This window comes from Salvia miltiorrhiza, chromosome 2, assembly GCF_028751815.1.
Source record: "Salvia miltiorrhiza cultivar Shanhuang (shh) chromosome 2, IMPLAD_Smil_shh, whole genome shotgun sequence".
NCBI lineage: Eukaryota > Viridiplantae > Streptophyta > Magnoliopsida > Lamiales > Lamiaceae > Salvia > Salvia miltiorrhiza.
This window is the reverse complement of record NC_080388.1, coordinates 26,823,634-26,848,642: the sequence shown is the minus strand read 5'-3', so window position 1 is coordinate 26,848,642 and position 25,009 is coordinate 26,823,634. Positions and strand designations below refer to the sequence as shown.

The following is a 25,009-nucleotide window of genomic DNA, read 5'->3' as shown; positions in this document are numbered from 1 at the left end:
CTGTTGTATTTATCTTATTTGCATACTTAAAAATTATCAACATATGGACATATATGTGGTAATCCTCCTTTTTGAAATTCAATTACATGAATGTCTATAGCTACATGTTCAAAAATCTCATTCTTGAATAATTGATCTTTAAAATTATATTAAGCTAGAAAAATAAATAAATAATATAGTTTAAAATTATTTTCAACTGTTCAGATGTAAACAATTCTAAAATTCTTTGAAATTTTCAGAAAATGAAGTATAACTTTTTTTATCATAAAAAAAGTTGGAGGCTTGTATTAAAATTTCGTAGCACCACAATAAGTGCAATCAGACACCTTTTTAAATTTATGTAGCATAGAACCTGCAAGGATAAAAAATAGATTTAAATAAAATAAAATATTATTTATTGTATATCTATAAATGAATATTATTCTCAAAACATTGTATTACTTACTATTTTAGGTTAGAACATTTCCTTTTCATTTGTGAAAGTCTTCTTTGTTGATATATTTATGTGATTGCAATATCACGTATAATATTAAAAAAAAAGATTAAGAAAAAAAAAATCCAACTCATATATAGGCAAATGGTTTGGGTATCTATTATATAATAGGATTAAGCCTTAACCTATGTGCCATATCTCAAATCTCACCATTTCAAAATTTACCATATATAATCTTCATCATTTATTAATTAATTAACTATTACATTCTATATAAAGATTCATTAATCATAATAAATATAATTAATAATAAATGTATATATATATATAATAATATTAACATTACATATAATCTAAATTAATAAATTTTATTATTTATTTTTTCTAGATAAAAATTAGATTTATATGTCTGATAAGAAAAAAATTATAATCTATATATGATAAATTATTTTAATTGAATGTTAGTGATTAGATGTATATTTGTTATTAATTTTATATTTCTCAATACCGCACATATTATATGTATATGTTGCAATATATTATTTTGTGTGTGTATATATATATATATATAATATATATATTCTTAATTTTCAATAAAATTAATTTTAAATTAAGTTTGAATTGAGACATGCACGTATATGTAAATTAGAAATGGGTCCGGTCATTGATTTACATGTTTGCATAATAAGGCACAAATTTTGTAAACTGATTAATTTAAAACAAAATCTTATTTTATGTCTATCAAAATAATTAAAATTTTATTTTTATTTTTTATAAAATAAATCCATACATTTTATTTATATAGGGAAGAAAAATATATTTTTCATTTATGCAAACTTTATTTGTTTCTGTTCGTCCATTACTATAATAATAATAATAATAATAATAATAATAATAATAATAATAATAATAATAATAATAATAATAATAATAATAATAATAATAATAATAATAATAATAATCTATTCTATAATATGATTAGACCTTAGCCTACGTGACAGGCCTCAAATTCTTTCTTTTCAATCTCAATCTCCAACGTGGCATTTGAGAATCCAATCTATATATTCTCATTCTCACTTTTAAAACAAAAGTCACGCCTCCCTCTTCCTCACCCCATCGCCGTCGTCCCTGAATCCGGTCGGCGTCGTCTCCCCCTTCACTGTCTCTCTCTTCTCTCAATCATTTTCTCTCCCTAAAGTCGATTGCACACTCAAATCGAGCCCTAATTTCCCCCTTAAACTGCCCGCCTCTTTCTCCCTCTAAATTCCAGCGTCGCCGCCGTCCTAAGGGCGGCGTTGCTCCGCCTCATCTCTGACTCCCTCTTCCATTCCTTAATTAGTTCGATTCTGTTTCCACTTCTTAAACCCATGAGAATTCTCCATTCGAAGCAATTAATACAAGAGCCCTAAGATTTCTTTTTCCTATAACCCGTTGTCGTTCCTTCTTCTAGACTCCGGCGAAATAGTCGCCGCTGAGCCCTGGAGTTCGTCCACCGTGCCGTCGGCCCCCACCCCACCGACGACTTCTCTGTTTTGATACCTTCATTTCTGAATCTGTCGTGATTCTTCCTACACACCTTTGATAAGTATTAAATTAGTTTCCTAATTTAATAACACGTTTCACTATTTTAAATATAGAATGATTATTATTTTAGAAAAAACAAATTTTGGAAAGAATTTTAACAATGGAAACTTATAACCTAGATTTTTAGCAGAGTTGCCAGAGCAGAGCTTCTAGTGCAAAGGGCCAGAGCCAAGTTGCCAGAGTAGAGATGCCAGAGCAGAGATGCCAGAGCCAGAGCTAGCTAGAGCAGAGTTACCAGAGCAGAGTTGCCAGAGCAAAGCTTCCAGAGGAGAGCTGTCAGAGCAGAGTTGACATCGCAGAGCTTCCAGAGCAGAGCTGCCAGAGCCAGAGCAAACCAGAGCAGAGCTTCCAGAGCAGAGGGCCAGAGCCAAGTTGCCAGAGCAGAGCTTCCAGAGCAGAGATTCCAGAGCTAAGTCATTAAAGTCAGAGCCAGAGCCAAGTCGCCAGATCCAGAGTCAGAGCTAAGTCGTTAGAGTCAGAGCCAGAGCCAAATAGCCAGATTAGGCCTTAGTTAATTGCATACCTACATTCTTAATCCTCGCTTTTCCGATATTTATAAGTTTTAATTGCATACCTAGATTTTTAGCTATAAATTCCTTAGTTAATAATGATTTACGTTGCATCGTGTTTTTTCAGCCAACACAAGGTACTTTTGTTCTTCTTTTGCTGTGTTTAGGGAGCAAAGCAAACCTTTTGCTGTGTAATTTTAGTGCTTCGTATTTGAATAAAATTTGTTTCTGACTTGTGAAAGATATGTTATAAGCCTTTCGACGGAATATGTAAATTACAGTTGATTGGGGTCCATATAATACCATTTTGAGTTGCCAGAGTAAAGCTTCCAGAGCAGAGTTGCCATAGCAGAGCTTCCAGAGCAGAGCTGCCAGAGCCAGCGCTAACCAGAGCAGAGCTTCCAGAGCAGAGGGTCAGAGCCACGTTGCCAGAGCAGAGATGCCAGAGCCAGTGCTAACCAGAGCAGAACTGACAGAGCCAGAGCTAACCAGAGCAGAGGTTCCAAAGCAGAGGGCCAGAGCCAAGTTGCCAGAGCAGAGATGCCAGAGCAGAGATTCCAGAGCTAAGTCATTAAAGTCAGAGCCAGAGCCAAGTCGCCAGATCCAGAATCAGAGCTAAGTCATTAGAGTCAGAGCGGGATGATGAGGACAGAATCCAGCTCAGTAATTAGGGGACAACGACCTGACAAGTTATAATCTAATAATAGCCTTAATTAGTTTAATGGCGAGCATGCAGAATAGATGACCAAACGAATTTACTACTTTACCCCAACTGTAATGCCTATAAATACCTACGATGATGAAATAAAGCACACGCTCTCTCTTTTACTGCTTTAAGAACTCTTCTCTTTCATTTCTCTCTAGAGTTTGAACTAATAAAATTACATATATAAATAAAATATCTAAATTGTTAGAGTTATGTTTGTTAGATAGTTGACAATTGGAGTCATGGTTGAATATAATTTCATATTTGATGATGGTCTCTCAAACTCTAGATGAGATGATGCTCAAAACTCCAGACGAGATGATGCTCTTTCAAGTTTTAGACGAGATGATTCTCTTTCAAGTTTCAAACAAGATGATGCTCAGAAGTTAGAGGTGATCTGTCAAGTTTGCGACGAGCTTATGCCCACAACTTGGTTGGTCTTAAAACTCCAATTGATACGATGTTCGATAAATCAGTTATGGTCTTTTAAATATCAGGCGATATTATTTTCATAATTAGTTATGCTTTTAGAAGTTCGGAATTATATGATACCTATGTCAAATTTATATGTATTTCTACTCTTTTTTTTTTCTTACGCGTCAATTTTTTTATAAAATTTCATATGAAAATTAATGGGTATTTTTATGATCTCAACAAAATTAATAATTTAATTGCTAAAAGTTGTTGACATTAATATAATTTAAAATGTATTACTAATTTATTTTAATTTAATTTAATTAATTATATAAATAATTTACATAAAAATTATTTTATATAATTATCATAAGAATAACATAAAATATATAAATTACAAGAAAATATGTACCCGTCGAATTTCGACGGGTAATACACTAGTATGCCTAAATTAACTTGCTCTGTAAAACGTAAAATTCACGCTTTTAATTCTATTGCATAATATGGCAATATAGTAATTAATCTTAATATTATTTTTAAAAGTAATTTCTGTATGGTGCATTGAGATTGATCATGTATGTTGACATTATACTTTTTTTGGTGAAGAAAAAATTTATCTAAAGGTAAGCTTAACGTGGATAAAAAATTGTGAGTACTCATAATTCAAAACCAAGAAGAAAAATAATAAAAAAAGTATATAAATATATCAAATTAATAATAATTCATAATTTGGGATTTTGAGTTAAACATTCTAGTAATATACTACATGCTAGCTTCGAGATTAGCAAGCAAGTCTATTTGCTACATAAGCACATATTTCGTTTGATAAAAATTGAGAATACATACCATGTTCCCAGATTCAACTTTTATCGGCTGGATCACAAAGAATCTTCTCAGAGCCGTAACTCCTTAGACTACTTCTATCGACCTTTGGTAGCTTTGGTCGACCAGCCACATAGATTAGTAAAAAAAAAAAAAAGGAAAAATGACATTGAATCAAATTAATCGGCCGACCACGGTCTCATGCCAACGAAATCAGACCTCTTGGTCTCATTGCTTTTTGGATAAAGCTTTTGATAATGTATCTTATCAACACCTAATTCTAAGTTGTGAGTTTTACCTAGTGTTTAAGCGTAAAAGTTGAAAGAAAAACCTGAATTGCCGAGAAAGAATTGAATTGTTGTTGTATTGAGTGAAGAGCACGTAGTTTACACAAGGGGAATGCATGGGGTATTTATAGAGTACAATAGAAGGGCAAAATAGTAATTTCATCTCTGAAAACATGCTTCCCGCGTGGTCAAGGGCATAGTAGTAATTTTGTCCGCAGACGAGCAATTCCTCTGCTCTGGCGCTTCCCGGGTAAAACGGTCGCTCATACCGCTGCCTATCTTGCGTGATAGGTCATTCCTCTATCTTTGGTGACTCCTCTGACTGAGCTCATTCCTCTGGCGAAGTCCATTCCTCTGACCCTAGTGATTCCTCTGACTGAGCCCATTCCTCTGGCGAAGTCCATTCCTCTTACCCTAGTGATTCCTCTGTCCGAGTTCATTCCTCTGCTCTGCATATATTACTCCTTATCAGCTACTCCCCCCTCTGGTCTGGCTAGTTGCTGATGAAGTAACTAGTTAGAGTGTTCGCCCGCAAAGCTGACATCACCTGCATTAAATGCCCGCCCTTCGCAATATACTTTTCCGCGTCTCGAGGTTACCTTTTCAGACCTTCCGTCTTTTCGTGTTCCCGTAGAAATCCTCAGCCGTCGATCCTTTCCTGGGTGCCATGTGTCGTTCATCCCGCTATTTTGCTGTTGCCCGCGTAGGTTATACTTAGCAGTTTCAAACTTTTACTTTTCATCTTCTTCATTTTCACTTCGAACCATTTCGACGGTTCTCTCAATTTCCGGCGATCTTCCATCTTCAGTTCCGGCGTATTCCCCGTGACTTTCCCTCTCCAGTCCCTTCCATCGACTTTAAAGAACATTTTACCTAGGTAAATCGCGTATCCTCCTCCCCTGATACTTATATTCGGTGTAAAGTAATCGTATTAAATCTGTTGGTGCTCTGATTGAGCGTGTAAACCCTAGATTTTTCCGTCCACAGCTTCCACCTCCGCCGCCCAACCCGCTTTTTCCCCTTCCCCTTCTCCTTCTCCTACGGCCTCTTCGCCTTCTCCCCCCCACCCCCAGAATCCTCCGGACCTGCCAACTCCTTCCACCCTTCCGAATCCCCAGGATCCCCCAGCCTCTCCCGAATCTCTCCCATCCACGCCCAATATGCCTAAGTCTGTTCCCGATTCTAGGCTACACATCGCGGACTTACGTAGGATGGCAGAAAAATGTAAAAACCCCGCCTGCCTAAGATTTGAGCTCCAATCCAAATCATTATAGCCCCTTCGCCGAATGCAAATGAACACCGCGGTCGTATGGCGAGCACAAATTGATGCTGGCCTGAGACTTTCTCCTCCTTCACTCCTAGTGGAGGTTTGTAATTATTTCCACATCCCTTTCTATCAAGTAGCCCCTTCCGCTCTTCGGAGGTTATTTTGTTTCCACATTCTTTGTAAAGCTCACGGTGTTCAAGACACCAAGAAATTATTTCTTCAAACCCAATCCCTTAGACTGCAGGGCGGCCCTCTGTACAGCTTTGCCGCCCGCAAAACCTATCCCTCCACCTTCCTCAATTCCCTCAACTCCCATGACAAGGGCTTCTTGTCCTATTACTATTTTATGGTGACCTCCGAGGGTACTTGGCGCCAATATGGTGCCCAATAACTAAGGTGGCATGAAACCCGAACCAAGTATAAGTCCCCTTCCCTAGGAAACCCCAGTGACTTTGATCTGGGGGTAATAGGTTTCCTCAACACCCTTAACAACGAGGAGCCCTTCCCCTGTAAAGATCTTACTACCAGCAATTCGGCCCTAGCGGCCAATGCCCTGTTTTCTCTATTTCCACGCGCATCTATAGGTAAAATCAAGTGTTAGTAAGTATGTATAAATTGCCATTACCTTGATTCTGATGATATGACGTTGCTTATTTGCAGGCATGTCGTGGAGACAGAAGTGCCGGGCCACGCTTCTAGCCGACCGTCCCTCTGGCGATATGGGGCAAGGCTCTAGAGACACCAACTCCAGGGTAGACACATCAGAGCAACCCACTGGCTCTGGGATGGACACCTCCCGTACGGTGTCAAATGCTGCTGGGGTGGTTACCCCTATTCAACGCTTCCCTCCAGGCAAGGGAAAAGACATGGATGTTCTGTCCATGTTCAGCCCAGACAGCCAGAGGGCTGGTGGCTCTGGCTCTGGCTCTGGCAGAGCTGAGGGAGGGTCCGCCATTTTTGGGAGTAACATCCCTGTAGTGGACATCTTTGAAGATGCCCCTGCTCCCGAGCAAGTCCAAGACATCCCGACTCCTGCATTCACCCAAAAAAAGAGGAAGGGTGCCCTGCTGGCCCTTGCAGAGAAAAAGAGGAGGGAGAGCCTGCAGAAGGGGAGCAGGCTGGTGGATGAAGAGGGTGAACCGGCAGGTGAAACGGAGATTACCTCCGTGGATGCCGAAGAGGGCAATCCTCTGGCCCTGACCGCGGAGGTGTCAAAGGCCTCCGGTTCCAAGCCAGTCTCGTCCATGAAGGGGAGGGAGTTTGTGTTGAAGTTGCTTACCCAGATTCATCCCAAGGATCGGGAAGCAACCAAGAAGATGAAGAGGACGAGGCTGGCCAGCAACCTCGACCAGTTGTGGATTTAGGTACTCTGTATTCATTCTTATCTCAGCACTTTTGTTATTTACCTTCTGATTTTTCTGCTCTGACATTTTCCCTCTGATTCCCGGCAGCTGGAGTCCCAAGTTGGTGAGACAATCCAGTGCATCGACGACTACGATGCACTGGAAAAGGACCTAAAAAAGGAGAGAGAAGTGCAGGCAAAACGTGACCAAGATGTCACGGTCATGGTGGAACGCTTTAGCCAAGCTGAGGCGGATGTCGCTGCACTGCGAGCCCAGATTGACCAGCTAGAAGTGGAGAATGCCTCTCTAGCCTCTGAGCTGGAGAGGAGCAAAAAGGAGGGGTATGAGAACCTGGTGCGATTCTGGATGCGGTACCAGTCAGAGTATAGGGAGTCCAAGCGCCGCTGAAAGGCAGCTTGTGAGGGTGCTCTGAGCCGGGGTTATGCGCTAGGTGCCCGGGACCAGCGCCTGAAGTTTTTCATCTCTCCCCAGGGCCAGCAATTCCTGGACATGATGCTGGAGAATACTCTGGCAGTCTTCCAGAGGACTCCCGATTACTTGGAGGGGTTCTCCCAGCTCTTTTCCCACGTGATCAAAGAAACTGCGCTGAAGACGGCAGAGATGTTGGGGGCGTCAGAGGAACAAGCTGCTGCCCAGAACTTGGAGGCCTTGATGGAAAACATCAAGGATGAGGACCTCAACAGGCTGCTGAGCATACCCGCTGATTCTCCGGAGAAGCCCACGTGGTGGTATCCGGTCCTAGAGAAGGCCTTTCCCCAGTTTGCTTTTGGGGTTTGCTCTGACCCGGTGCCGACTGCTCCCAAGTACCGGCCCTCTTTCTGCGATTCTCTGGAAAAATTCGTGGGCCAACTGAGGGGCCAAATTAGTACTAGCTCTCGGGGATTCAAGAAATACAGCATGGAGCCCCCTTTGCCCTCTGGCTTTGCGGCCTCCGCCTTTGAAGATCCAGCCTCCTCCTCCGCAGCTGTGGACCAGCTCTATGCCCTATACAAGGATGAAAAGAAATATACCAGGGAGGTATTGAAGCTGTTGGACACAAAACAGCGTCTGCGCGAGGTGGACGACTCGGACACACTGCCGGTGTTCGAAGAAGGGGCCCCTCTGGCGAGGCCTCTGATACTGCTGTTGGTCATGTGGTTCCAGTCTCCTTTGCCCCTGCTTCTCCCTCCTAGCTGCCCTTATTATCTCCTTCCTCCTTTGCCAAGACTTATAAATTTTAATTTGTAAATATTTTGTTACATCTAAATAACATTTTTTATTTGGCAGTAGTGTACAGCTTTATCCCCCTTGAATTATCAATGAACTCTTCCTGTGATTTCTCTCTTCTTCAATTTTTGGTCTGCCTTTGCACCAATTTTTCTTTCGCATTGTTTGTTGTTGTTGTTCTGTTTTTGAATTGGTGTGGACTGCATTTTGATGTCCCGAAATGTGACAATTGTTTCCTCTGTAGAGAGTAGGATTTATTTTTTATTGAAGTGGTCGCGGTTCCCCTGGTCGGTTCCTCTGACTCTGGTGAGGCTGAAAGCTTCATTTAGACAGTGTGATTCCTCTGAATGTGCTGTCGGAATTGTTTCGATTTTTCCGTTTTCCATTGTTTTGGCTTCTTGTTGGCATGCCCTACTTTGACTTTTTCCTTCTATCGCTCTGATTCTTCCTTGTGTTCATTTCTCTGACACATCCTTCCTGATCATTTCTCTGACGCTTCCCCTTTAGACACTCCTCTGACACTTCCCTTTTAGACATTCCTCTGACACTTCCCTTCTAGGCGTTCCTCTAACGCTTTCCTTCTAGGCATTCCTCTGACACTTCCCATCTAGGTGTTCCTCTGACGCTTCCTTCCCGCAAGCTTGCATACTCTGCGCAGAGCCTAGCTGGTCGTAGGGACCCAGCTAACTTTCACGGCTTACGATTAAATAGTAACCCTCTGCGCGGAGCATGGATGGTTCGGGGGATGCATCCAACTTTCGCGGCTTACGATTGAACAGTAACCCTCTGCGCGGAGCATGGATGATCCAGGGGATGCATCCAACTTTCGCGGCTTACGATTGAATGGTAACCCTCTGCACGGAGCATGGATGATCCAGGGGACGCATCCAACTTTCGCGGCTTATGATTGAACAGTAGCCCTTTGCGTGGAGCATGGATGATCCGGGGGATGCATCCAACTTTCGCGGCTTACGATTGAACAGTAGCCCTCTGTGCGGAGCATGGATGATCCGGGGAATGCATCCAACTTTCGTGGCTTACAATTAAAGTGATTCCTCTGCGCGGAGCATGGATGATCCGGGGGATGCATTCAACTCTTCGCGGCTTACGATTGAACGATCCCTCTGCCTTTTCCTTTTCATGAATGTTGGCCCTGGATGTTTGTGTTCCCCTTGACTTGCTAAGCAGCAATTTGGATTATGGGTATATACCCTACTCCCCCCTCTGGTGACATGTGCAATGCTCTGCATGAACATGTTAAGTAAAATATGCGACGTAAAATGAAATAATTTAAAATGAATGGATCAACACCGGGCAATTTCCTAAAACCACGAATCCAATTTTATTGATAACATGGCCCCGAACCTCGTTAAAACCCCTGTGGGGAAAAAGAGTATCCGGTCTACAATTTGATATTTTGTTTGAACAAAATTACACATAGAACTTTTTCAAAGTGTTAATATTCCACGGTCTGGGGAGAGCTCTGCCGTCTGGATCCGACAATATGTACGCTCCGCCGCCCAAAACTTCTGTGATGATGAAAGGACCTTCCCAGTTGGGCTTGAACTTGCCCATTGGTTTCAACGCGTCGGCCCTCTTGAGGACTAGGTCGCCTTTGGATAATTTTCTTGCTCTGACCCTCTTGTCATATTCGGCCTTGATGATGCTCTTGTACTTCGCTGCTCTGACTTGGGCTTCATCCCTCTGCGCTTCCACTAGGTCTAGCTCTGCTCTGCGTAGTTCGGAGTTTTGCTCTGTGTTGTATGTTGTTATTTGGTATGACTCCAATCTGGCCTCTGCCGGTATCACTGCGTTGGATCCATACACCAGCGTGAATGGTGCCTCTTCGGTTGCTGTCTTCGGGTTGGTTCGATAAGGCCAGAGATCAGTATCCAGCTCCTCGATCCATTTCTGATCACTAATTTCTTAGCAACAAAAACTGCAACTAACACAGGCAATTGTAGCAAATAATAAGTAACCGAGTATCGTATCCACAGGGACTGACACAACGAAATAACTTTAGCTATCTCCTAAATAGACTATAACAGTAGACATGCAACAGAAAGTAGGAAGGTTTGATTAGCACTAAATTCAAATAACAACAAATAAAATAAGGTAAAAACTCAAATAATAAAAGACTCTGACCCTAGAGATGTACTTTTACTAATTAACTACATGCATTTAATCTATTGATTCAATTACCAATTTAATCCAACCCTGATGAGAGATCACAGAACTATTCACAAGCTTCTCTAACGAACACCTATGAAAGTAGATTAATTTATCCTCCTTCACATTCAAGATTCCAAGGAATAAATTAACTCCCAAACGTACACAAAGAATAGCTCCCTACAGTTTCACCTATCTCATTCAAGTGTCAAAGCTACTACTATAACATGCATTCCTGAATCGGCTGAACAATTATTGCATTCAAGACTCAAACTGAACAGCTAGACATGTAAATTATTGGCCAAATAATTCACAAGAAATTAAGCACCAGGAATCATGAATCACAAGTTGGAAGACAAATTGATATCAATAAATCATACACACATAATTAATCAGCTATGTACAAACCTTAGGTTCAGATTAAAGAACTAGCCAGACATCGCAAAAGAAAACATGAACATAATAAATAAGAAAGCAATTGTAAAAACTAAATTATATAAAAACTGAATGAAAACGATGTAGCGGCTTGAATCTTCAATCTTGATCCAAGCCTTGAAAACTAGAAAGCAATAAAATTCTAAAAGTTAGAAAACTGAAATATGAATGTTCGGGTTCGGGCGTCCTTGAATAGGTCAAAAGAGGACCTTTTTATAGTTTTCAGATTTCCTTCGATCACCATGGAAGTTGCCATGCAAAGTAGAATTCTAATGGTAATAGAATCGTGTAAAATAAGGCAACTCTCCAGCTGGATGCGCGCTCCGGAAAATACTCCTACTCTTGTCGAATTCGCAGCTCTCGCCAGAGGAACGGATGATTTCTCTGACCTCGCCAGAGAAATGGGTCGCCAGCGGAATGGGTCGCCAGCGAAATGGTGATTTCTCTGCTCTGTCTTCGCCAGAGAAATGGTGATTTCTCTGACTTTTCACTTCCCTGACTATTGAGCGCTGGACTTTACTTCTCTGATGCTGGACTTTTCACTTCTTGATTTCGCTGCACTGGAACTTCGCTTTTTCTGACGCTGGCGCTTTTCTGCTCTGGAGATGTCGGTTCCTCTGGCGATTGGTTTCTCTGCTCTGGTGAGTTGACTTCGCTGCTCTGGTCTTTGATTTCTCAGATGCCAGAGGAATGATGGTTTCTCTGCTCTGGAGATGTCGGTTCCTCTGCTCTGGAGATCAGAACACCTAGAAAACGCCAAATTCATCCAAAATTCTCCAAAACTGCATTCTTCCATCTCGAAAGCCTAAATCTCCTGCAAAGCATAGAATACACCATAAAACGCACCAATTTCCAGAAGATTATCTTAAAATATGCACATACAAACCCTTAAAAATAGAGCAGTTTAAGCATAAATCAACTCCCCCACACTTAGCCTTTTGCTTGTCCTCAAGCAAAATCTATATGAATCCTAGGAAGAGATTGATTTCAACAATGTTAATTTCCATCCAAACATTCACAAAGTCAATTCAAAACTTTACCATCAACACACATCTCTCGGTCATGCAAGTAACTCAAAGTTTAAGAAGCAACAAAAGAGTAATGCAAGTAATTCGATCAGACCCAATTCTCCGCTAGAAGTGAATTCCCTAATGTGATCGCCTTTATAATCAATATCACCATTTTTCACACTTTGTGTGCTTAGAATTTTCGACAGTTGAGCCATAATTCATGAAATAAAACCATTTGGATGTAATCCAAAGTCTTTTCACGTGGTTTCCCATGCTCATAGTTAGACTAGAGGAGCAGAGACTCAGAGCTGCCACGTTTTCAGAACAGGCCAGATGTTTCAGAGCTGGCAATTTCAGAGTTGGCAATTCGTCCAACTTTTTCATTTTTCACAGATAAGATATGATCGTAGGCAATCACAATGACAACACTCCTTCTAGCATCTACCGGACAAATCACGTTTTACTAACTTACAAAAGTATTGCAACAAAACTTATAATTCTTTGCACAATCAAGAAACATATATCAAAAGTAAAGTACGAATAACCACCAAACAAACACAAACCCGAAATGCACATTGAAAACCATCTTCTCTTCCACAAATTCATAAAAATTAGCAAGATTCGAGACCAAAAACTAAGCGTAGAAAGATTGATCTCACCCAATTTTTGAAAAATATAAGCTCCAAAACACCCCCTCACACTTAAAGCATGCCATGTCCTCAGGGCATAAAAGAAATAAGAAGAGTGTAGAAAACGTCCCTGATTATCGGCATTGAAAAACTGAACCATCGTGAGAGGCGGCGAAATGAGGTTTGTGACCTTGGGCAGAGTGGAGAGTGGCGGCGCTGGGTAGGGCAGCGAAGAGTAGAAAAGGGGTAGGGCAGAGTAGAGAGTGGCCATGCTGGACAAGGCAGCGAAGAGAGTGGCTGCGCTGAAACATGAAGACCTTCAGAAATCTGGCAGAGAAACACCTGTTCCTCTGGCGGTGGCATGAACAAAGCGCGAGCCTCGCAACTTCCAAGCTCAACACCGCACTAAAAACCTAAACAAAACAAAGAAACAAAAACAAAACGAAACTGAAAGAAAGAAAAACAAAACAAAAACGGTTGGGTTACCTCCCAACAAGTGCTTAATTTAACGTCTAGAGCTCGACGATACCTCAAAAACTCATGGAGGTCGGAAACATCACTCTAACCATTGGAAAGCTTTTCTACTCTTGGGTGCTCTCTCCACCAAAACACTTCTCTTGGCTCGAACATCCTCCACAAGCATTGCCCCCTTCTCATTCTTGTTCCGAAAAATCCGGAATTTCACTTTCTTCTTCTTGGAGGTATGGGTTTTCAATGACCCCCCATCATGCTCCAAAAACAAACACTTCTCAAAAGTCAGAACTTCTTTTGGTTTTGGAGTTTTTTTCTTGGCTTCATACTTGGGCAGCTCATTCTTCTCAACCTCTTCATCCTCCGAATTTGCTAGAAAACTGTCAGCCAAATTAATCACTTCATTCTGGGGAACTTCCTTTGGTGGAGGTTTCTTGAAAATCACAGTTTCCCCATAGGCTCCCAATGTCATCTTTTCATCATTGACGCGGAAAGTCAGATCTCCCTCTTGCACGTCTATCAATGCACGGCCCATAGCTAGAAATGGCCGCCCCAAGATCAATGGAGTATTCTTGTCCTCCGGCATGTCCAAGACTACGAAATCTGCAGAAAAAATAAACTGCTCCACCTGCACTAGGACATCCTCCACAATTCCCTTGGGATATGTGATGGAACGATCTGCCATCTGCAATGCAATAGAGGTAGGCTTGATATCTCCAATCTCCAATCGGTTGAAAATAGAGAGAGGCATCAAATTGATGCTTGCCCTTAAATCACAAAGAACGGGGGAGAAATTCTGCCCTCCAATCACACAAGCTATAGTAAAGCTGCCAGGATCCTTTTGCTTCAAAGGTAGCTTTCTTTGTAGCACAGCACTGCATTCCTCAGAAAGATTTATCGTCTCATATTTCCCCAACTTCTTCTTGTTGGAGACTGCGTCCTTGAGGAACTTGGCATAGCCTGGCATATCTCTCAAAGCATCAAGTAAAGGAATGTTGATGTGAAGCTTTGAAAACATCTCCATGAACTTGGCTAACTTCTGGTCCATCTTCTGCTTTGCCAGGCTATTCGGGAAGGGTGCTACAGGCTTGTACTCTGGCCTGGGAAACGTAGGAGTAGGAATAGGCTTCTTAACAGCAGAGGTATTCGACGATACCTTAGAAGTAGGCGGCAAATCGCACACAATCGTCTCCAGGTCATCCTCCTCCATAATCTCTACATTTTTCTCCTTTCCATTCTTGCCGTCCCGCTGCTCTGTACGATCTCACTACTCTGCAGAGGAATGGTGATTCCTCTGCTCTGTATGATCCCGCTGCTCTTCATCCTCAACTGAATTATCAACCACCCGTATGGAATGACATTGTTGATTTTGCTGAGGCTGTTGATGTTGGCTCTTCGGATTGAACTGAGTGTTGCTAGGAAACTTTTCTGGTGTGTGTTGTGCAGCTGCTTGGTTGGCCATCTGACCAACTTGCGTCTCCAACATCTGCACTTGCTTGGAGAGTGCTGAAAAATTATTTCCAATATGACCCACTTGAGACTCCAAATTGGTCATCCTTGAATTAACAGTTATCTTCATGCTAGACATCTCTGTTAACATCTGCTGCATCATATCCTCAAGCGATCCCTTCTTCGGCTCATTGATAACTCCTCCACTAGACACAGAAAATCCCGGTGGAGGTTGCAAAGCATTGTTGGGATTGCTATGGGCTAGATTTGGGTGTGGGCGCCCTCCTGGCTGATATTGCTGCTGAAACTGATGCCCTCTGTTGTACATTCCTGGCTGTACCTTCTGAAAATTTCCATAGTTTTGGCTATTGACAAAATTTACGTCTTCTATGCATGTGGGATCTCTCGCAGCTTGCTCCTGATTTCCAATGGTCAAAGCATTAATCTTAGTAGTCAGCTCTGCCAGCTGCGTAGCAATCGCTGCCTGCTGTGTAACCATCGTTGCCATAGGATCAGAGCTGGAAGCAGCTGCCACCCTTTTCAATTGTACTCTCTCTGATGGCCATTGAAAACTCGTAGCAACCATACTCTCAATGATGCTCCACGCCTCGGAACTGCCTTTCTGAAGCAGGGAACCTCCTGCAGCTGTGTCCAAATGCATTCTTGTACGCTCTCCACAAGCATTGTAGAACATGATAATGAGCGTGCCTTCATCAAATCCTTGGCTCGGACACTTTCTCAACTTCTCTTGATACCTCTCCCATGTATCTGCCAGCTTTTCTCCCTCAAACTGCTGGAACTGCACAATGTCCATCTTTAATTTCAGGGTCAGGCCAGGAGGATGGAACTTGCGTAGGAAAGCTTGGGCTACATCTTCCCACGTAGTAGTTGCACTCAAATTCAATGTATGATACCATGACTTCGCTTTATCCCGCAGTGAGAAAGGGAAAAGACGAAGACGGATAATATCATCAGATACTCCATTCATCTTTACAGTGTTGCAAAGCTCTAGAAATTGCGCCAAATGCGCATTAGGATCCTCTATAGCGTGTCCTCCATACTGGTTCTGCTGGACCATCGTGATCAAACCAGTCTTCAGCTCAAAATTATTGGCATTAATACGGGGAGGTTCCTGATACTCATACTGAGGAACGAGCATCTCTGCAATCGGAGGCTGATTCTGAGCTTCTTTAGCAGCTTGAGCGTCCAACAGCTGTTGCAGCTGCTCCTGTAGAGCACGAATCTGTTCATTAGTAGCCATCGTATGCAGTGCCTGAAAAAAAAATGAGAATTAGAAAAATAAAAATAAAAAGAAATAGTAAACGCCTGAAGTACTACTAAGTCCTATCGGAAATATTAAAGTAACTTCTTATCAGTCCCCGACAACGGCGCCAAAAAGTTGATCACTAATTTCTTAGCAACAAAAATTGCAACTAACACAGACAATTGTAGCAAATAATAAGTAACCGAGTATCGTATCCACAGAGACTGACACAACGAAATAACTTTAGCTATCTCCTAAACAGACTATAACAGTAGACAGGCAACAGAAAGTAGGAAGGTTTGATTAGCACTAAATTCAAATAACAACAAATAAAATAAGGTAAAAACTCAAATAATAAAAGACTCTGACCCTAGAGATGTACTTTTACTAATTAACTACATGCATTTAATCTATTGATTCAATTACCAATTTAATCCAACCCTGATGAGAGATCACAGAACTATTCACAAGCTTCTCTAACGAACACCTATGAAAGTAGATTAATTTATCCCCCTTCACATTCAAGATTCCAAGGAATAAATTAACTCCCAAACGTACACAAAGAATAGCTCCCTACAGTTATCGCATTCAAGTGTCAAGGCTACTACTATAACATGCATTCCTGAATCGGCTGAACAATTATCGCATTCAAGACTCAAACTGAACAGCTAGACATGTAAATTATTGGCCAAATAATTCACAAGAAATTAAGCACCAGGAATCATGAATCACAAGTTGGAAGGCAAATTGATATCAATAAATCATACACACATAATTAATCAGTTATGTACAAACCCTAGGTTCAGATTAAAGAACTAGCCAGACATCGCAAAAGAAAACATGAACATAATAAATAAGAAAGCAATTGTAAAAATTAAATTATATAAAAACTGAATGAAAACGATTGTAGCGGCTTGAATCTTCAATCTTGATCTAAGCCTTGAAAACTAGAAAGCACTAAAAATCTAAAACCTAGAAAACTGAAATATGAATGTTCGGGTTTGGGCGTCCTTGAATAGGTCAAAAGAGGACTTATTTATAGTTTTCAGATTTCCTTCGATCACCATGGAAGTTGCCATGCAAAGTAGAATTCTAATGGTAATAGAATCGTGTAAAATAAGGCAACTCTCCAGCTGGATGCGCGCTCCGGAAAATACTCCTACTCTTGCCGAATTCGCAGCTCTTGCTAGATGAACGGATGATTTCTCTGACCTCGCCAGAGAAATGGGTCGCCAGCGGAATGGGTCGCCAGCGAAATGGTGATTTCTCTGCTCTGTCTTCGCCAGAGAAATGGTGATTTCTCTGACTTTTCACTTCCCTGACTATTGAGCGCTGGACTTTACTTCTCTGATGCTGGACTTTTCACTTCTTGATTTCGCTGCACTGGAACTTCGCTTTTTCTGACGCTGGCGCTTTCTGCTCTGGAGATGTCGGTTCCTCTGCTCTGGTGAGTTGACTTCGCTGCTCTGGTCTTTGATTTCTCAGACGCCAGAGGAATGGTGATTTCTCTGCTCTGGAGATGTCGGTTCCTCTGCTCTGGAGATCAGAACACCTAGAAAACGCCAAATTCATCCAAAATTCTCCGAAACTGCATTCTTCCATCTCGAAAGCCTAAATCTCCTGCAAAGCATAAAATACACCATAAAACGCACCAATTTCCAGAAGATTATCTTAAAATACGCACATACAAACCCTTAAAAATAGAGCAATTTAAGCATAAATCAATTTCCCTCTGCGCTGAAAATTCTCAGCCGCTTTTTGATTCATTCGCAAATTGTTCTGTTCGCTAGCTCCACTTGTCCATTTGCTTGCGAGTGTGCCACTGAAACGAAGCATTGTGTTATATCCATGCGATCGCAGAAGTCGGCGATCCTCTGCCCTGTGAATTGGGTTCCATTATCTGATATGATGATTCTAGGGACTCCATATCGGCAACATATGTTTCGCCAGATGAACCGCTCCACCATTACTTCGTCGATCTTTGACACAGCCTCGGCTTCTACCCATTTGGAGAAGTAATCCACTGCCACGATGAGAAAACATTTGCCCCCTGGTGCTGTGGGTAATTTCCCAACGATGTCGATACCTCATTTATCAAATGGGCAAGCAGCATACATTATTCCCATTGTCTCCCCTGGAACGTTGATTTTTCCGGCATGTCTCTGACAAGCTTCGCATTTACAAATGAATTCTCTGGCATCCTTGGTGATGGTTGGCCAATAGAACCCTGCCCGAATGGTTTTTCGTATGAGATCCCTGAATCCCGTGTGCCCACCACAACAACCTGCATGAATTTCTGTCAAAGCAAAGTTAGCCTCCTCAGGTGATAAACATTTAAGTAAGGGATGTGTGAAGGAAGGTTTGTAGAGTTGCTCATTGATCAAGCAATAATTCTTGTATCGAGCCCTCTGATTGGATTCTTTGTTCAGTCGCTCCCCTGTCTTAAGAAAGTGTATAATTGGAGTCCGCCAATAATCCCGAATTTCCACCGCAAGAACCTGGGAAGTCCCCATTTCTCTGTAGTCACAGAGCAGCGTAATCTCATCACTCCACGTTTGTTCCACTGCACTGGCAACTCGTGCCAATAAATCTGCCCGGGTGTTCTCTTCTCGAGAAATCTGTTCTATTTTGAATTCCATGAATTTTTTCTTCATTTCTATAATCTTGCAATGGTATGCCCTCATCCGATCCTCTTTGATATGATATCCTCCCGAAAATTGTTGGGCCACCAACTACGAATCCGTTTTGATGATAACACATTCCGCCCGCAGCTCTGACAAAATGTGCGCTGCTCTGACCACGGCCTCATACTCGGCCTCATTATTAGACATTTTACAAGTGAATTTGATGGCAAATTGATACACCTCTGAACTTGGAGAAACAATATATACCCCGATCCCACATCCTTCTTTTGTGACCGATCCGTCCACATAAGCTACCCAAAATTCTTGCACCGGGTAATGAGTAGTTTCTTGAATGAAATCCGCAAGGGCTTGGGCCTTGATAGCCATCCTCGGCTCATAATCCACGTCGTACTCCCCTAATTCCACAGCCCACTTTACCATGCGCCCTGACAGATCTGGTCATCCTAAGACTTGTCTGAAGGGTAGGGCAGTTCGCACCACCACGCGATGTGATTAGAAGTATGGTCTTAGCTTCCGAGCCGTGATCATGACTGCCAGAGCAGCTTTTTCAATCTCCGAATAGTTTAATTCGGGCCCTTGAATCACCCTGCTGACAAAGTAAATTGGCTTCTGATGGTTCCCCTCCTCTCTGATGAGGACAGAGCTGACTGATTCTTCTCTCACTGCTATGTACAAATACAACACCTCCCCGGGAACTGGTTTGGTCAGAGTTGGGAGCTCTGCTAAGTACGCTTTAAGATCCTCGAATGATAATTTACACCCCGCGTCCCATTGAAATTTGGTCCCCTTTCTCAATATCTTGAAAAATGGCAAGCTCTGCTATGCCGATCGTGAGATGAACCTGCTCAGAGCAGTGATACGCCCGTTCAAAGTTTGCACTTCCTTGATTCCTTTGGGTGGTGTCATGTCCATTATGGCTTTGACCTTATCCGACTTGACCTCAATCCCTGCCGGAGTGACCTTGTATCCCAAGAATTTCCCTGTAGTAACCCCGAAGGTGCACTTCGCTGGGTTGAGCATAAGCCGGTGATTTCTGATGACAGTGAAAACTTCCTCTAAGTCAGAGACATGATCTTCTATTCTGACACTGCGCACAAGCATGTCATCCACGTACACTGATATGTTCTTTGAAAGTTGTTCTTTGAATATCTTTTCCATCATCCTTTGATACGTGGCTCCCGTATTTTTTAAACCGAACGGCATGCTCCTCCAGTCGAAAACCCCGCAGCAGACGGCGAAGGCCGTTTTAGCAATATCCCCTTTGTACATTTTAACTTGATGATATCCCTGGTAAGCATCCATCATGGATAGTAGTGCACAGCCTGAAGTAGAGTCCACCAACTGGTCAATCATTGACAGAGGATAATGATCCGTGGGGCAGGCAGCATTCAAATCCCTATAATCTAGGCACATGTGCCAAGTGTTCGTCTTCTTTGCCACCATTACGACGTTTAAAATCCACTCCGGGTATTGCACTTCCTCAATATGACCCGCCTCCAGTAACCCGTATACCTGTTCTCTGATAGCGGCATCCTTTTCGGCCCCGAAATGTCTTGTTCTCTATTTTATTTGTTTTACATTGGGATCCACATTGAGGCGATGTTCCGCCAGCCCTCTGTCAATGCCCTTTAGGTCGGCTGTGCTGAAGGCAAACACATCTGCATTCCTCTTAAGGCAGTCGATTAATTCTGTTTTGGTTTGTTCGTTCATGGATGACCCGATCTTTGTTTGAAAACCCTCCCTTCCCGGGAATAACTCGATCATGTTGCACACGTCGTTAGTTGTTATCAAGGCAGATTTCTCTGAACCTTCCCGAGTATTTGACAGCTCTGTCAATTCCCGCCGCTCCTTTGCTAGGGCAGCGACATCACCCGTCTTTCCTTTTTTCCTGGTATCCGATCTCTCTATTGTCCTTTCTCTTTTCTGGCCTGAGGAGTGTGTAAGCATTCGTACGTGGCATTCCTTTGACATTTTCTGATCACCCCACTCCTCCCCCACTCTTCCTCCTCCGATGGGGAACTTCATCTTCAGGTGGAACATTGAAATAACTGCTCTGAATGCCATCAGAGCAGGGCGCCCGAATATCATATTATAAGATGGTTTGGGCATATCTACCACTAGGAATCATATCATCCTAGTTTTGCAAGCATCCGTCCTGCCGAGGGTGACCGGTAGCTCCACGAATCCCAGCGGCATGACGATTTCCCCCCCAAATCCGAACAAAGGGGCGTTCGTGGGCTCGATATTAGCTTCAATCCCCATATTCTGTAAACATTCAGGTATAGAATATTCACTGCACTCCCTGAATCTGCAAAAACGCGATGTACAATGCAAGATGTTATATCTGCTGTGAAGACCAGTGCATCATCGTGGGGGTACATGAGCGTACGCAGGTCCTCTGACCCGAAAGTAATGACCGGCACCTCCGCTGTACCTGTGACCATTACTTGCTTGGGATAATACCCTGACCTTACCACCCGCACGACTTGTTTCTTGGCTCGATTGGAAGTTGGTATCCCATTCTCGCCGAAAATCATGTGCACTTCCCTTCTGGGCGGGTGGGGAGGTGCCCGACCTTGCATGGCTCCTCTATGTTGATCGCGGTTTTCCTCCGGGCATCGATCCCGGTCATTCCCTTGAACTTGTCTGTGGTCGTTTCCCTGCGGCGGTTGACCCTGACCCTCATTTCCCCTGGCGATAAACTGGTCCAAGTTGCCCTGGCGCACTAAGAACTCCAGTTGATGCTTGAGGTGTCCACAGTATCTAGTGTAGTGCCCGTAGGCGTTGTGGTATTCACATAACTTGTTGTTGGGCCCCTGCTGTGGCTGTCCGTCCTTATAAGTGCTCGGTGCCCAGAAAAACGACTGGTTCTTAACTAGATGGAAGATTTATTCTTGTGGTTTATTCAAGGGAGAGTATCCAGTGAAGCGATTGACCTCGTTTACGGTGCGTTGTTGGTGGGGTGGTATCTCCGTCTGGGGAGGAAGCACCCTAGGGGGCAACCCTCTGAAGGGTGCCCGGTCCTGATTCCTATTGTTCTGCTCCGGTGCAGCTTCGGCCCTTTTAGCCTTATGTTTATCATTTTCAGCCTTTCGCGCCATCCGGGCATCCTCCAACTGTAAATACCCTGGTAACCTTGCCATGATATTATCGAAATCTCTTGCTGGTCTGATTTGTAATTCGTCGTAGAAAAGCCCCGGCTTCAATCCTTTGACATATGCACAATTCTTTATCTGTGACTCCGCCTCTGGCACCTCCAGAGCAGCGAGATTGAACCGGGCGGTATACTTCCGTAGTGTTTCATTTTGATCCTGTTTGATGTCCATCAAAGAGATGGCTGACTTCCCTACCCTTCGCGAGCTCGCGAATTATCTCAGAAAATGTGTCTGCAAGTCCTCGAAGGAATGAATGGAGTTCGGGGCTAGTGTTCCAAACCACAACTGGGCGGGTCCAGTCAGAGTGGTGGAGAATATTCAGCACTTGATGCCCTCTGTGTACATGTGCAGTGTTACTAAACCCTCGAACCAACTAAGGTGCACCCCCGGGTCAGTGGTACCGTCGTAATCCAATGATATAGGCTTGTAGCTCCTTGGCAGAGTATCCGCCAAGATGTCAGCGGAGAACGGGCTCCGACTGGTGGTGGTCAGGACCCTTGATGTTCTGGCACGCTTGTCATCCTTGTGCCTCCCGTACTCCCTCCTGTCCTTTGGTGAGTCATGAGCATGATGGCGCTTGTGGCCTCTGTGTCCCTGTCTGCTGGAGGTGTACTCCTGCTCCCGTCCCTCTGTTCTCTCAGTCTGGCGTGACTTCTCTGATCGATGAGATTTCTCTGAACGGTATGATTTCGCTGATCGGTGAGATCTCTCTGACCTCTGTACCTTCTCAACCCTCTGAGACTTCTCTTTCAGAGTATCCTCCAGATCCTTGAGCTGGTTCTTCAGTTGTGACACTTGATTTTTTAGTTTCGTGTTTTCCCTGGGTCTTTCCTCCTCAAACATGGGAGTAATGGACCGACTATCAAACTCGTCTACCCCTTCTCTCCTGACGATGCTACTCAACATGACGCGGCTCCCCTCTGGCCTCCTTTCCGGTTCCCTCTCAGCAGGGAACCTCTGTGTTTCCTTTGGCAGTGTGGATTGCTTGTTAGCAATTTGTTCATTCACCTCCAGGGCAGCATGAGGTGGGATTTCAGCGCTCTGCTGGTTGAGCATTCCCAGCAGAGGAGTCGTGGTGGGGACAGTTGATAAAAGCGGAGTTCCCAACGCTTGGCGTACAACGGCGTAATTCAGCAGAGCCATCATCTGCTCTGCCAGCTCGAAATTTAGCGGACCACCACCAGATGTGGGGACCAAACCCTGCAACTCAGATCCTGTGGTCATCAGAGCAGATCTCTGGGGAGTGATGTTCTGGCCCGTCAGCGGGGTGGCAGGAGTGTTGAAGAAACCCGGTGGTTTAGAGAAAACAGTGCTGACCGGCAGACTGCTAAGCAGAGAGGTGGGCGCCTCAGTACGGGCAGCGGAGTTGAGCCCAGTGTTGTCAAGGTCCTTCTCGAGGGTGCGGCGAACATCAGAGGAATCCATAGTACCTACATGTAAAAAATATGAGAAAAAACCCCAATAAAGACAATTCGAATTACCCTCTATCAACGGAATCCGCGATACAAGATATCCCGAACACTGGCGCGAAGGCCATTATGGAACCCCATCCGAAATACCCCCGTGTGCTGGGAAATAAACCCAGGACACAGATCCAAACATAGAGAGAGAACAACGGAGATTTTCTCACGGATTCGGGTTTGAATTCGGCAAAAGGAACATATTACTAGAGAAATCAACCATGAAAACCCAAAAACAAGTGAAAACAGAGCACCAATCAAGAGATCGTTAGTAAAACGTGTTAGATACGTCAAATAATAGAGATCATGCGAGAAAACACGACAGTCGCACACAATCATCATGACGACAGTAGTAATTTTGCCCGCAGACAAGCGATTCCTCTGCTCTGGCGCTTCCCAGGTAAAACGGTCTCTCATACCGCTGCCTAACTCGCGTGATAGGTCATTCCTCTGTCTTTGGTGACTCCTCTGACTGAGTCCATTGCTCTGGCGAAGTCCATTCCTCTGACCCTAGTGATTTCTCTGTCCGAGTTCATTCCTCTGCTCTGTATATATTACTCCTCATCAGCTTTGATGATGTGGCACTTTTTCATTGGTTGGATAATTTTAATTTAGATATTAATATAAAATTTTTAATATCTATCATATATATATATATATATATATATATATTAAAATTTATAATTTTAATTTCTTTATAAATAGACCTCATTTGTTATATTCATACACACTAAAATTTTTTTACTTTTCGCAATGGATCCTAGAAATTTTTTTGAGGATCCTAAAAATTTCTCAAACTCCCAAGATTATTATCCTAATCTTGATAATATTGATAGCCAAGTTTTTGGATCTGGTTCAAACCCTCAATTTCCATATGATCTCACTCATGAAAATTTCACTCAAGAAAATGTCCACCCCACAAACATAACCACCTCCAGCGGTCCGAAAGGTTGGAATGATCAAGAAGATTTGGCGCTCATGTATGCTTGGTGTACTTGTAGCTCAGATTCAATTGTTGGCACTAATAAAAATAAGGCCAATTTGTGGAAACGCATTCGGGCAATGTATGAAGAATCTCGAGTTGACAACTCGCGATTAATGGGAGAGAAAAGAATCATAGAGTCATTGAGAAATCGTTACAAGAGGTTGAATGCGAATGTAACCAAGTGGGTGGGTGCATATGTAGAAGCATATGCTAGAAAAAGTAGCGGCATGTTTGATGCAGATGTTGAGAAGGAAGCACAAATTTTTTATGGAACAACTAAGTTTACGCACCATGAGGTTTTTGAAAAAGTCATGCGTCATCATCCGAATTGGGAGCTGAAGTTGGGCACTGAGCGTACACGTGCCCGTGCAGTTGATGATGAAGATGATGTTGAAGAAGATCATGGCAGTTCAAAAAAATCAAGAACCACCGAGGAAGATGAGAATCCAAACAACTCAACCTCTGAAACTCCTGTAAGTGAAACTTCAACAATTCGTCGTCTTGTTGGTAGAGATAAAGCAAAAGCGAAAGAAAAGGAAAAGCCAAAATATCACAACAGTCGATTTTTTCTAAGGATTTTACTGCATAACTTCAAGCGCTGAGGATCGTACGTGAGAAGGAAACCGATGCAATTAACAGAATGGAAGAAATTAGGATGCAATCCACTTTGATGATGTCAAAATGGAATGTGCTTAACACATTGCTGGGTAAAAGCAACTTATCTCCTCAAGAAGAGTCTATGAAA

At 42.9% G+C, this 25,009-nt stretch overlaps 2 protein-coding genes across 2 annotated transcripts; both read right to left on the bottom strand.

The window, feature by feature from the left end:
• Positions 1-18,106: 18,106 nt before the first annotated feature.
• On the bottom strand, positions 18,107-18,673 carry LOC131008206 (uncharacterized). The gene has a single exon (XM_057935098.1). It carries the CDS (start codon positions 18,671-18,673, stop codon positions 18,107-18,109), a length of 567 nt encoding a protein of 188 aa, XP_057791081.1.
• A 2,115-nt stretch (positions 18,674-20,788) lies between these two features.
• On the bottom strand, positions 20,789-21,990 carry LOC131008205 (uncharacterized). The gene is made up of 3 exons (XM_057935097.1): positions 21,655-21,990; positions 20,992-21,534; positions 20,789-20,929 (listed from the first exon to the last, which is right to left on the bottom strand). Exons 1-3 carry the CDS (start codon positions 21,988-21,990, stop codon positions 20,789-20,791), a joined length of 1,020 nt encoding a protein of 339 aa, XP_057791080.1.
• Between the last annotated feature and the right edge of the window lie 3,019 nt (positions 21,991-25,009).